General features: G+C 34.0%; 2 protein-coding genes across 2 annotated transcripts; both read right to left on the reverse strand.

Annotated features, from left to right (window-relative positions):
• Nucleotides 1-187: 187 nt before the first annotated feature.
• LOC103488071 (uncharacterized) lies at nt 188-5,185 on the reverse strand. The gene is made up of 2 exons (XM_008446626.3): nt 3,900-5,185; nt 188-438 (listed from the first exon to the last, which is right to left on the reverse strand). Exons 1-2 carry the CDS (start codon nt 5,090-5,092, stop codon nt 432-434), a joined length of 1,200 nt encoding a protein of 399 aa, XP_008444848.1. The 5' UTR covers nt 5,093-5,185; the 3' UTR covers nt 188-431.
• A 1,695-nt stretch (nt 5,186-6,880) lies between these two features.
• LOC103488070 (protein PHOSPHATE-INDUCED 1-like) lies at nt 6,881-8,877 on the reverse strand. Its single transcript, XM_008446624.2, has one exon. The coding sequence runs from the start codon at nt 8,013-8,015 to the stop codon at nt 7,059-7,061; it is 957 nt and encodes a 318-aa protein (XP_008444846.1). The 5' UTR covers nt 8,016-8,877; the 3' UTR covers nt 6,881-7,058.
• Between the last annotated feature and the right edge of the window lie 4,829 nt (nt 8,878-13,706).

Below are 13,706 nucleotides of genomic sequence, written 5' to 3' on the forward strand. Positions count from 1 at the left end.
ATTTTAAGGATGTAATAAATAGACGAAAACTTGAAGGTTGAAAGACTAAACCTATAATTCAACCAACTTTTAGATATAGACTAAATTTAAAAAACATTCTTTGGTGTCTAGACATATTTTTGCTTAATTAAGAAAGGGTCCAATACAACAATTCAACAAGAAAAAGCACAAAACAATACAAAAAGTATGAAATAATTTCAGTTATGTAAATATTCTAAATATTAAGATCTCCGTTTTCATATCCATGCCATATTCTAGTTTGAACGTTCGAATCTCGTATTTAGATTCATCAACTTAAGGGCACTTAAGCAAGACTACAAGTTAAGAGAGTTAAAGAAAGAACATACTTTCTCTGGTTCCATGATCCTACAAAATTTGTTAGCAGAGTAGTGTGAAGTCCATAGAAAATGTGCACAAACGACGTCCACAGTTTATTCCCTATCAGAATTAAGGAAGAAAAATGTCAGAAATTAAAACGTCAAAGCTGAAAATAGAATAATAGAAAAATTGGTACTTCAAACTGTCGGTTCTTGTTAAATAAATTTACTTGAGTTGTTAATTTTGTTTCTTATTGCTGCTACCAGCTACTATTTACTAGCATCTCGCTTTCTATTTGCATCAACAATATAATCAGAGTGTTGCTGCTGCTACAGTGTTTTCCATTTCCCAGCATTTATGTTTTTATGGTATCAAATCTTAGATAAGATCAAAATTCATTTACAATGGCAGAAAGCTCCCATTGGGCAACCAATGAGAAGGACGAGATCGTTGGAGATCTCTTCAAAGTACAAAAATTGCTACCACAGATCAGATGGGAATGGACCTCTCTTCCTATTCAATTTGTTGCTAGTATCTGCAGCCTTGAACGAAGATAAGAACATTGCTATTATCTTGAATTTCACCAAGTTCAAAGACTTATCAGATCTTTTCAGAATGTCCCTTAAGAAAAAATGCAACTATCGCTAATTGCTAGAACAGCGAGAATAATGATGGGTGGGATCTTGGTTTTCGTAGAGGCCTCTTCCATGGAGAAATTCAAAGCTGGATTGGGCTCATGGAAAAGATTGATATTGATCAGTTAGGAAGCACCACGGATTGGTTTGGATGCTGGACAAGTGAGCATCCTTTACAACTTAGTTTTTTTTTCAGTCTGTTTTAGTTTTAGTCAAGAATCACTCTTAAGTCCCCTCTAGTCGGGGCAATCTGGAATTTTAAGTCTCCCAAGAAAGTTAAGGTGTTTCCATGGTCTCTTGCTTATAGAAGTCTAGTACACAAAAAGGTTGCATGAAGTTTGTAAGGGGTGAGCTCTGTCCACCCTTCAATCAGCTGCCTTTATACGTAAAGGAAGGAGAATCTTGATCATATCTTCATTGGTTTTTGCTAAAACTAAGAAGGGGCAGAACTTCCTTCATCGCTCTTTTGCAAAAAAGGTTGGAACTTTTTTTTTTCTTTTTTTCTTTTTCAAATAAGAAATATCTTTCAGTTTTCTTTTCCCAAATAAGAAATATCTTTCATTAATGTATGAGAGTACAAAGGGGGGCAAGAGCCCAAGAACAATGGAGTTACAGTAGATTTCTCCTATAGTAAAAAGGTTGGAACTTCCACACGGCATTTTTCGGATTTCGACTAGTCTCCTGAATCAGATTGATGATTGGCTGACTAAAGTGCTCACGGTTGGGGATTGAAAAGGAGAGGAGCTACTATCCTCCTTCCATTTTTATCTTGCCCTCGTCTATACTTTCTCTCACCACCAACCCAGTATCTCACCGCCACGAATAAGTATCCAGCTCCACAGAGAACCACCAAAACAGCTGTTTTTATCCCAATATTTTATAGAAGAATGTCATTTGCGCCCTCAGACACTTGAAGGCTAGAGGAAATAGACTTGGTCCAATTTAAGAAAATAATATTATAAAACAAGAGGAAGAGAATTCAGCTACAAAATTTACAAGTGATAAAAGGTAAATATCTTAGTAGTGCCCTGATTATCCTTAAAATGTTCCGTTTATTACCTTAGTCTTTATTGTGTTTAGGATCTTAATAAAAGGTAAGTAAGAACTGGGGCAAAAGGATTTTTCTTCAGGAGCAGTACCAAAAAAAAAAAAAAAAGCTCCTTTTCCATTCTAGGATTTTGTTCCAACACGACAAGATAACAGCAACAAGGATGAAAATTAGTACAAGGGACAAGAGAACAGTGCCGGAATTAGACTGAGACAATGGACTAAACTCGAATGACCACTGTCAGAAAGAGAAATTAATTACACCGATCTTGATCTTCCAATCAAAGACTTAACCATTCAACTGCACTGCACCATATTAGATAAACATGCAAAGCAGAAAAGCACTTGAAGAGACGAGATACATATCTCTAAGTCTAACCCAAGTCAGCAGTGATAAACAAAAGAAAGGACCCTACATATGTAGAATCCTTATAGAAGCTTCGGTGAAGAGAGTTCCAAGAAGATGCAACAAAATGAGCAAGGTCCAAAGATTCAATTAAATCCCCAGGCTCATTGTTCCTCTCTAACCTTACACCAACAAAGAGCTTTACAATGTTTAACGGCCTAAATAGATCACATTTTTCAATGTTTTAAGAACATTTGTAAAAGATGTTGGAGATATCCATAGATATTTAATATCGATGTCAAACTCTTCGGTCTACAGATATACTGACGGATCACCATGTTGAATTAACAATTATGAGGATGAAGTCATAGAGTAGCCGAAATGTTATTACCAGCAGTCCCACTTGGTACTCTTGCTGTTAGGATCTAGGAGGAAACTTAAAACCACCCTCGTGTGGAAGCTAGTGATTGTTGTGGAGATCTTAAAAGAAGGGGAATGGGTCAACTCAAGTATAATTCGTCTGGTTAAGGCATTATAACATTAAAGCAAAAAGTTAGAGGATTAATTCCCATATCACATGTACTGTTGAATCCAACCCACACAGAAATCCCAGTAGAGAAAGGATTTTCAACTACGTAAGATATTCAAACGTGGAACCTAGGGGAAAATTACAAGGGCCTTCGATAGCAAAGCCCAGAGAAGAACATGGAAGCTCAACAAAGACCAAAGCTCACTAAGATTTAGGGTTTTTTATAATGATTTGAACTCATTACTTCAAAGTGTTTACATGAACCCTTATAGACCACCAAGTCAACCCTGGGGTACTTATCACAATTAGGCTACATCAGTGGTTTCCATCGTGTGTTAATCTTACAAAATGGAGAGCTATTTATGATCAAGCTTACTTTGGACTGCTGCTGGATGCTTCAACCATCTATCTTCATAAACTTTTCAAAGACATACAAGTCCATTTTCAAATTAAAAGAGTGAGTAAACACAAATGGGACAACATATAAATATACTATTTGTTGAATATTGAATAGTATAACTAAATGAAGCAATGGAGAAGTAGTAGTAGACATCAAACCTATGGAGGTTATTCTTGGAATAAAAATAGATCCCAGTAATTTATATTATGATTTTTTTGGGGGTAAAATGCGGAAATATAGTTAAGAGAGAAAACAAAGATACACGAGGAATAAGAAAAACACCCCAAGAAGGCGAGCACTTGCTTAGCCTAGGAAGGGGATCCAGTCATTCAATACTATGACTCGTTTATGTTTACCAATTCATAAACTCGTAGACATGCATATTTCCAATGAAGGGTATCGTTTTCCTAATCAATGTGCTCTAACGATGAATTCCAAAATCCGACCAAATGCACAACAAAAAGTTCAAAATAGTCCTTAATTTCTCTAAAATGTACCACTGAGATATGACTACAGAGCAACCTTTTGGCATGAAGTCTCTATTCGTGTAAATAAACAGAATCCAACGTAGTAAAGAAACGGCAAAAAAAAAAAAAAAAAAACAAATGCAGCAGAGAGTCATACCATTTGATGAGCCAGCCGAAGAGAAAATGTTGCATGATAGGAACTTTCTCCAACACCTCAGCTTTATACATTTTGAGCAACCCACTGTTCACTTTCTTCCAAGCAGGAACCCCACTGATATCATCCAGCAAAGGAGAGTGCTCTGCAAACAGACCCTTCTTCTCTTTCTTCACGAAAGCAATACATGAGAGATAGAGATACTCAGAAGAAAAGTTTTCCAATATATCCGGATTGTGAATAGATTTGGGTTTCATATATTTATGGTCAATCAACTGAGAGGACCCGAAAATGAAAGGTAAGAAATGGTAGTCGTCAAGACCCCAAACTCCGTGAGATCCCGCCGGCTCCAAACAATAAACCAATTGCAACTTTCTCATTAACTCCAGGTACTTAACGAACACTCTAGCCACAACAGCGTGATAATCTTCTTCTTTAATAATCCCCAACCGCGCCAAGCAATACAACCAGGCAGCGAAATTAGTTTCGTGACCCGTGCCGTAATCGATACGGCTCGAATTTCCGAAGCTATCAGTGAAATACGGGACTAATTCAACAGTGGCGGATCTCCAATCGTCGGGAAGAAGTCGTATCACGAAATCTTCGCTGTTTTCGACCAAGCGAGAGTGCCAAGTTTGGTACGAAACATTGCCGTATCGAGCTGCTTGCTCAGTGGGAGGAATTTCATCAACCCAATCAATCAACGTATGAAGAATTGAAATAATGGTATTCACGGTGTCCGATTGATGACAAGGATCAGATATTTTGTGGCCACGCATGGATTCAGAGAGGGCAACAATAAAACCTAGGAAATTCTTGCCGGTATCAGAATCGTTGAAGCTACGGATATGGTCAGGCGATTGGATTTTCTTGGAAGGAGCTTGAAAAAGAAAAGGAGGCGCAACGGGAAGTACCTTCTCCGATTGAGGAACTGGCGAGAGAATTATGGCTTGCCGAGACTGTTCATTCGGAGGGAGATTGATGGCCGGAGCTCTAATAGGGCGATAATTTGGAGGTGGTGAAACTTCGGAGGTCCAAGACAGAGGCGGCGGTGCAAAAGTGGTAGGGTCCCCGCACTTGCGGCAGGTTCCACATGCGCCAGTAGAATCCTCGTGGGCGGAGGGGGAAGAAGAAGAGGCCAGTGGGCATGAAATGTCCGGCGATAAGGAAGATTGATGAGAGTGCGGCTGTTCCATTGCAAAAGAAAGTGAGAATTGAAATGGATTGACGACGACGATGACGATGATTTGATCAACCGATGAAACGAAAAGAAACGAGAGCTGCCGCTGCTTCCGGTTTTGATGTCGATTCTTTAGCGCGACAATAGAGTTCGTTGGTGGGCTTTCTAGGAACGGCCCATCAAAGCATTTGTAGGCCCAATATTTGAAACCAAATAGGCCTTTCTTCTTCTTTCTTCCATATTTCTTCGATGCAAGAGATTTTCAAATCTTTTTAGTTTATTCTACATTTAGCCCTTCCGTTTGAAATTGCTTGCATTTTGCAATTGTAGAAAGTAATTTTTTTTTTAATCTTAATCGTTTCAATTGTTTGAGTATGACTTTTAGAATGCATGTTTAGTTATAAGACCTTTCTTGAAATATTTTTAAAACATTATAATTCAAATTGCATGAAGTTAGGTCCTCGGTTAGATTACGAAATTATCTTTAATAATAATAATAAAAAAAAAGTCAACAAATTAAACTCGACAATTTATAAACTTGTCAACTAAAACAAAACAAACTCAAATGTCTAAGGACTAGAAACAAACCTTTCAAAAGTTCAAAAAATAACGGAAATAACTTCAAAATCTATAAACCACCGTAAGATTCTAACTTCTATTTTCCTTTCTCATCCTACTTTATTTTGAATATAAATTGCTAACATCTAACTTTAAATTTACTATGGTGCGTTGTTTTTCCGTCATCTTTCACCCAAACAACTCACTATTTTTTTTTTCTTCTAAATTTGTATACTTACGATTAATTAGATTCGCTACTATAAAGATGGGACCGAATCACATGGTATCGTACATATTCCAAAACTTTGAAATGACCCAAAAATAGTGTTGATTCAGTGGATAGCAGTAGTAATATAATAAGAACAACAATAATGTAAGTTTAGGTTTGTGTTATATTATATAAAAGAATGTTAATATTTAATTTATATATGCATCAGCTGAGCCATAATAGCAAATATAAAATAGAAATGAAAATGATATAAAAATAGGGAGTTTCACTTTCACTTTTAAAAAGGGGAATGTCCCATAGGGAGCAAAAGTTAGGGGGCCACCTGAGGTAACACTGTTTGGTACTTTGGAAGTACAAATTATAACAAATGACAGCTCACATCCCACTCAACAAATATGGATAATATCACATTTTCAATTCAAATATTTTCCTCAAATATGTAATAATTAAAGCTTTATTTGTAATTTGAATCTTTCTATTTCGTTTTATATTTTGAAAAGTATTTAATCATATAAGAAAATATTTTGTATGTTCGAACTATCCAGATGTAATTGTTTGATATAAAACTTGAATATTTGTAAACGATAAATATTTTTTCTTTTTTATTAAAATTAAAAATGAGTAATTTTTAGTTTTTTTTATCTGTCTTCTAATACTTTGTTGGGTCATTTCAAATTTTCATCTCCATTTTTCTGTTTTTAAATTTTTGTCAAAATAATTGTGTTAATTTTGTAATATTTAAATTAGTTCTTGAACTCTTCACCACGAATCAAAAGTTAAAAAACACTAAATGAAACATATAAATTGCAATTATAATCAAAATGATCGCAAGAACAAGACATTGCAAAACCTAAACAAGGATTAAGTAGATATTAGACCCAAATTTTAAAAATTCTTCATTTGACAATGTCTTTCAAAATTAAAAAATGTTCGTAAACTATTGATTCGATGATGGATTGTGTGTTCGTCTCTCCAAATAAAGATTAAGAGGAAAAGCGGGGAGAAAAGAGAAAGCAATTCTGAAAAGCAAACAAAACATATTTGCCATTCATATCATTAATCCGCATATCATAACATAACCTAAAAACAAATGAAGAAATCAACGAATTTCATATTTAGTAACATCCCATCTCCTCCCTACCATATCCTCTCCTCCTAAATCCCATGTTTTTCATTTTACATTACAAAATTTTTCTTAAACTAAAGTGGAACAAGCCGATGTAGCAGGATCATACAAAGCCGGAAGCAAGTATTTCCGTCCATTACCGCCGTTGGCATTATAGCTTCCGCCGGTGACTGAATCCGTCAACAACTCCCCGGCGTAACCAGGGTAAGCCCCTTTCCCATAAACCCCAGTACAAGCAGACGCCGCCTCTAATGGCGCCTCCGCCGGACCTTGATAATAACCGTTACCAAACGGATTGGTAGCAGTTCCAGCCAAAAGACTAGCAAGGTTAATAATCATTCCGTCCATTCCCATATCGCCGTTAGGCGCAATCAATGGTGGCGATTGAGGTCCGTACATCGGCTGATGAAATGGCCAAGCACAATGTCCAGGACATTGCGTCTCGGAATTTCCAACCCAAATGTAAGCAAATTTATAATTTTTCCCTTTGACTCCAGCGCTGCCACGGCGGACGGCAGAACCAAACCCATGAGTTCCACAACGGCTCATACAGAACCCATCAACAGTCACATCAGAAGCTGTTAAAACGACATTAATGGCGTTTCTTTGCTCACCCTTTGAAGCCAGTTGAAGGATTTTTTTGTTGGTTAGTGATTTCCCCAACGAGTAATTCTCATCCAAGATTTGCTTGCCGAGATTGAGAAACAGGGGACTCGATTTCTTCTTGTAATACTTCTCCGTTAGTTTCCACCAAGTGGAAACCGATGGTTCGGTGATTTGAGGGCGAGAGGAAGAGAGAGAGCTGATGAAATCGGAGACGATTGCTTTTTGAGAAGGCTTAAATTTACCATACCAAATAAGATTGACGCTGATTTTGCCGGAGAGAAGAACACCATTGTGATATTTAAGAGACTGGGTTTGGTCGGGAATGAACTCGCTTAGCATACGCGATGCGGAGATTTGGAAGAGGGAGATGGCGATGAAGAAGCGAATCATTGATGAAATAACAAAAGTGAAGGAAGCCATTTTTCTTTTTCGAGGGAATTGATTTGTGGATGAGAAAATGAGCAGAAGGAGTTTATATATATAGGAGGAAAGTTAGTGTTAAGTGGGTTTTCATTTTTTATTTTAAAGAAAAAAAAAAATGAAGTGGTTTGGCAGGAAGGTGCCAAGAAAAAGTGGTGGATAAAGAAAAAGAGAAAAGAAAAAGGTTGGATAGGTATTATTGGAAATGGAATTTAGCTTCCAATTTACGATTGCTGAAAATTAGCCACCAAGTAAAGAGGGGAAAAAAAAAAAAAAAAAAAAAACGCCATTGCCTCAAAACCCCCATTCCCTAAGCACGCGCTTCACTTTGACTTACATTTCATGTTTCACCCACTAACCTACTTTTTCTAACCCAACCCATTAAATTAACTCAAACAATCTCTACATTTTAAATGAAAACGTGTGTTACAGCAGAGGGAACTTTTCTTTTCTTTCTTCTTCTTTTTCTTTTTCTTTTTCTTTTTCTTCACAATTTTGCTACGGAACAAAGAGGGTTACAGCTTAGAGACAGAGAGTAGGGAGGAATAATATAGAAATGACAAAAACGACCTCGGAGGGTAGGGGCAAAACGGGAAAAAGAGGGAAGGGGGAAATAGACGTTGGGGAGAGGGACAGGCTGGAGGCAGTGCATGAACGTAAATTCATCGAGAGGCGTAAAAGAATCCAACTGGCAATGGGTATCCAATGGTGGTGGTGCTGTGGGTAAAGAGGAATAACACGTGAGGTGCACGTGATATATTAACGTGCTCCCTCCCGCTCCCACTTCTCTAATAATACAACGTTGAGATGAGCCGCGTTATTGCCTACCTTGAGAGCCGGTAACCGGTAGCCAGTAACAACGCTACCACCTCCTCTTCCAGTGAAAGTCTAACTGGACCGCCCAGCTGGCTTATAAATGAGTTTCACACCTTAAACCTAATTTCTTTCTTTTTCTCTTTTTTCCTTTTCCTTTTCATTTTATTTCACTTTCATAATTTTCTTTCCCAAAAGCTATTTTACTGGTCCCATATATATATATTATATATATATAGAGAGAGAGAAGAAGAATAAAAAGTACTTCAAATTTAATTGTTCTTATTATAAATTTTTTGCTTCTAAACTCTTTAATATATAAAAGTTCTATTTTGTTATTTGGATGTAATTAAAAATACCAATTCAAATTTCACTTTATATTATCAAATTTTTAGTTTTGATTTATTGTTGTGAGTCAATTAAATAAGTAAAATATAACAAAATATATGAACTATTTTTAAATACAGTTAAATATAATTTTATCTACGATGAACCGTACATGCTACTATTTGTGTTTATATGTATTTTGATAAGATGGTGAATTTAAAAATTTTCTCTCTCTATATATATAGAGTTTTATGTTTAACTAGAATACGCCTTTTTAATTTTATTTATATATGAGTGTACTTGCCAATTTATACGCATTTTAACTGATCTTACAAAACAATATATCTGACAGTTCTACAATGTTTGAATGTCAAGAGAGCTCGAAGGAAATCAATTGTAGGTAAGTGGTCCAACATGACCCAACTTGTTATAAATTGTACGTGTAGAGTTTGGTTAGTTGATCGAGTTTTTCGTGTTTTGTTAGTTGATCGAGTTTTTCGTGTTTTTTTTTTCTTTAAACAACTATAACTATTATTAATGAAACTTCCACTTTATTTCTCTACAATAGCATGCTTTGGTAGAACCCCAAAGTAATTTAGACTACAACTTTAGTACCAATTGCTATGAAACAATAGAATCCAACGGTTTAAAATTTCAAAATAATCTAAATTTAAACATCCCTTTCATTCTTCTACCTTTCGTTATTGATTTAATTTGTTTTTGTTCTAAGTACTTCTGCATTATCCATTTTAACCCATTTATTTCATATTTTGGTATACTTTTTCTAATACAACTACGAAGATTAATTATTAAATCTTCCACCTCTAATATCACATCAAACTTACTAATTACTTTACTTTATTTTGGTGTTGAGACTCAAAGTAACATTTAACAGAATAAAATAAGTAACTTTTTAATTTGTGTATATATATATAAATAATAGGTTAATTAATTTGAAGTATAGTTGGTAAAAGTTTTGACCATGAGTTTAATTGAGTTAATGGTTGAATTGAATGCTTGTAATGAATAAAGATAGAAAGTAAACTCATAATCACGAGTCTGCCAACCCAACAGGATTGGCTGTAAAACATTATCCAAAATAATAATAATAATAATAATTTTTGGGATCACGAGGCTTCTCCTCTCCATTAAAACCCTACCCCCTAAGTGATTAAAAATGAAAGGATAGGGTTTAGGAAAGAAGAAGAAGAAGAGGATTCTCAACACTTAAATTAATTAAAAGTTTAATTACAATTGGATTTTTAAAAATCCTCCCAAATTCCCGTTTTGGATAAACAAGTGGCGCCGGCGGCCGAGGGACGAGTGTGGTGAGTGGTCGGGCGCAGAGGGCGGAGGATGAGATAGGAGAGTTTATTTATTTATTTTGATAATTTTGGGGATTAGGATTGGGTTTAGAGTAAAATAGGGTAATTTTTATAGATTCTGTTTGTCTGTTATGTCCGTGGCTCAAAAGCTGGACTTGTCTCGTGACCACCTCCACCAATACACACACCAAAAATTTAAATTCAATTCTTTTCCTTATTATTATTATTATTCCTCTTGTTCTTTATTTTTCTTTTAAATAAAAGGCAATGGAGTTAGATGCAAATTAATTCAAATACACAATGGAATAAACTGCCCCCAAAAAATATAAATTAAAATACCATTTTAGGTTTTTATACTTTTAAATTTTGTTTAATTTTAATACCTTTACTTTTTTTTAAATCGGGTCATTTTAAAGTTTTAAACTTAGTTCTTATTGAATTGATTAATTTATTGTAATATTTTTTTAATATATGAAATAGTTAAAAATTCATGATTGAAATGATATTTAAAAGAGTAAGGACTGAATTTAAGTTGAATTGAAATTACATAAATAAAATTGAACAAACTAGAAAATAAATATAATATTTAAAAAGAAAAAGAAAAGAAAAGTGCAAAAATCATATATTTATTATCATGACCTTTAAACTTTTTTCTTTCTTCTGATTATTCTTTTTTGAGGTTGATTGCTTAAAAAAATGTGTTGTTTGGGTTGTTTTTTTACGATAGAGTCGCCATGTTAAAAAGTTACACTCTCAATGCAACAATCAATCAAATGAATTTATTTCGTTTTTCTAAATTTAGATTGAAAAATATTCTTTATATATATGTATACTTTCTAAAATGTTGAATTGATAAAATAAATTATTTGAACTAATGCATAATCGATTGAAAATAAATCTTAATCGATGAAATTACTAGTCCGTCATGTATTTATCCAAACAAAAGGTAATCGAAAGTGTAAACCAATATATAATATATCAAGCATCATCCCATCTCCAATTTACTGTATTTTTCTACCTTTGTCTCCATTTAGTCTCCCATTTTTTTCATGGACATTTGATCTTTGTTTTTCTTTCTTTCTCTCTCTCTCTCTTTTCTGGAAGAAACTAATGCCTGAATTGCTATTACTATAATGTGATGGATAGCTATGGGCAATAGCTTGGTTATTTGTGTTGATTCACCAAGGGGGAAATAATATTTTAGGCCACACTTCTCATGTTACTGATCAATGAGTAGACATAACTATGGTGTCAAATATGAGACAAATAAATAGCCTTACACAGATAGGGAGGTAACACCACAATTATATCAGATGAACTTATTCCCTTATCTCATTGGAGTCAGTGCATGCATTTGTCTATTTCTCAAATTTTCTAACAATTTGTCATATTTAACTCTAAGATCGATTCTAAGTAGCCTTAAATTTTTATAAAATTAACAATCTAGTTTATATATATATATATCATAACAGTTTAGTGAAATATATAACTTAAAAATAAGAATTTTGAAGACCAAATATAAATTTTAAATACAATGTCCATTTTACTTTTTATACAACAACTTGGAACTTTGGATAGATGCTCACACGAATGTTCAAAAGAAGAATTCTCTCATGTGTTGATTGTTCTAAAACTTTTTTAGTACATACACATATCAAATCATCATAGCTAGAAACGAAGTACACATATATAACTTTATAAACCCTAGACAATCTTATCATGGTGCATATGGATTTTTAGGGTCTTAGAATATAACATGTTATTTGAAAAGGCACATTTATAAACAAAATCAAATACCATTTCATTGACATCTATACTATTAAATCTCTTTTGCAATGGCGATACACAAACTGTGTTAAAGCAAAGAGCAGCTGGAAGAAACCAAAATAATTGAATGGGGGGAGGAGAGAGGGAGGGGAGGAGATGTATCCGTGAAGAGTGGATGAGATTTAGGTGAATGGTTGTTTGATTTGGGTGCCTCTCAAGTCAATGGCACTGCTCATTTGGCTCACCAGCTAAAGCCATACCCAATTGTCAAAGTCAATACCCCATTTATTCACTTTGTCAGAAAACAAAACCCCCATTCCTCATAATGTCCCTTGACTTTTTGGACACGAAATTGGCTGCTACCCTATACGACGTTCCCAGAGTCAACTTCTTAGACACAACCATTATTCACACATCTATGAGAATAGTCTTGTGTGATATTATATAGATTCTACTGAATGACATCTGATACCATGTTAAACTAAAAAATTTTAAGTTCATAAGTTTATGGTAAATTTAGTTATACCAACGTTTTAGTATATATCAAACTCCAAGCTAAATGATGCATTATATAGACCTTAATAAATTTGAATTTAAAACAATATGTAATTGATGTTCATCTAATTCTTAAAGTTTAAAATTAATATTTTCGCATTCAAATTTAAAAAATAGTTCCAAATGGTTTTTAAGGTATCGTTTAGGACAGGGGTTATATAAGACTATAATAACCTAGTTAGCTACATGAAACAATATTTCTAAATTCTCAATTTGCTATAGTATTTACTGTTTGATACAATTTTTACTATTTCACATTTATCGTTTTTTTTAATTATTTGTTGCATTGTTTACTACTTATTTCTCAAATTAGAATAATTCATACCTCAAACACGTACTATTGTAACTCAAACTAGAATATTCTACACTCCAACTACAAACTATTTTAATTAACTCAAATAAAATAATATTTACCTATAATAACTCATCCCTTCTTACTCCAAACACCCTCTTATTGACTAAAAACAAAAATATGGACTCTTTGATTTGTGTTTAAACTAATATGCCTAAACCCTAACAAAGGAAGGAAAGTAACTAAAAATAATATACATGATTAATAAGAGCTTAATATAGTCCAAGACTTGATTAAAATGAGTAGGTTTAGAGAAATTTTAGTTACTTATTTCAAATGTGTAAAATCAGTCCAATTAAACTGGATGTTTAATTTTGATTAAATTACCCTTTACTGGAAATTAAAAATATAGTTTTTTTTTTCCCTTAGATTGACTATATAATATATATATACTCCCTAATTAGGTCTAATTACTTATTGCACCCATTGATTGTCTTTGAAATTCGCAACCACTATTCTCTACCCATTTGCACTTATCTAATTTCAATCAATGCTCAAAGATTCTTCCCAACCTCATAACTCCATTATTGCACTAAATAAATCCTTCACCCT

Source organism: Cucumis melo, chromosome 3, assembly GCF_025177605.1.
Source record: "Cucumis melo cultivar AY chromosome 3, USDA_Cmelo_AY_1.0, whole genome shotgun sequence".
Lineage (NCBI taxonomy): Eukaryota > Viridiplantae > Streptophyta > Magnoliopsida > Cucurbitales > Cucurbitaceae > Cucumis > Cucumis melo.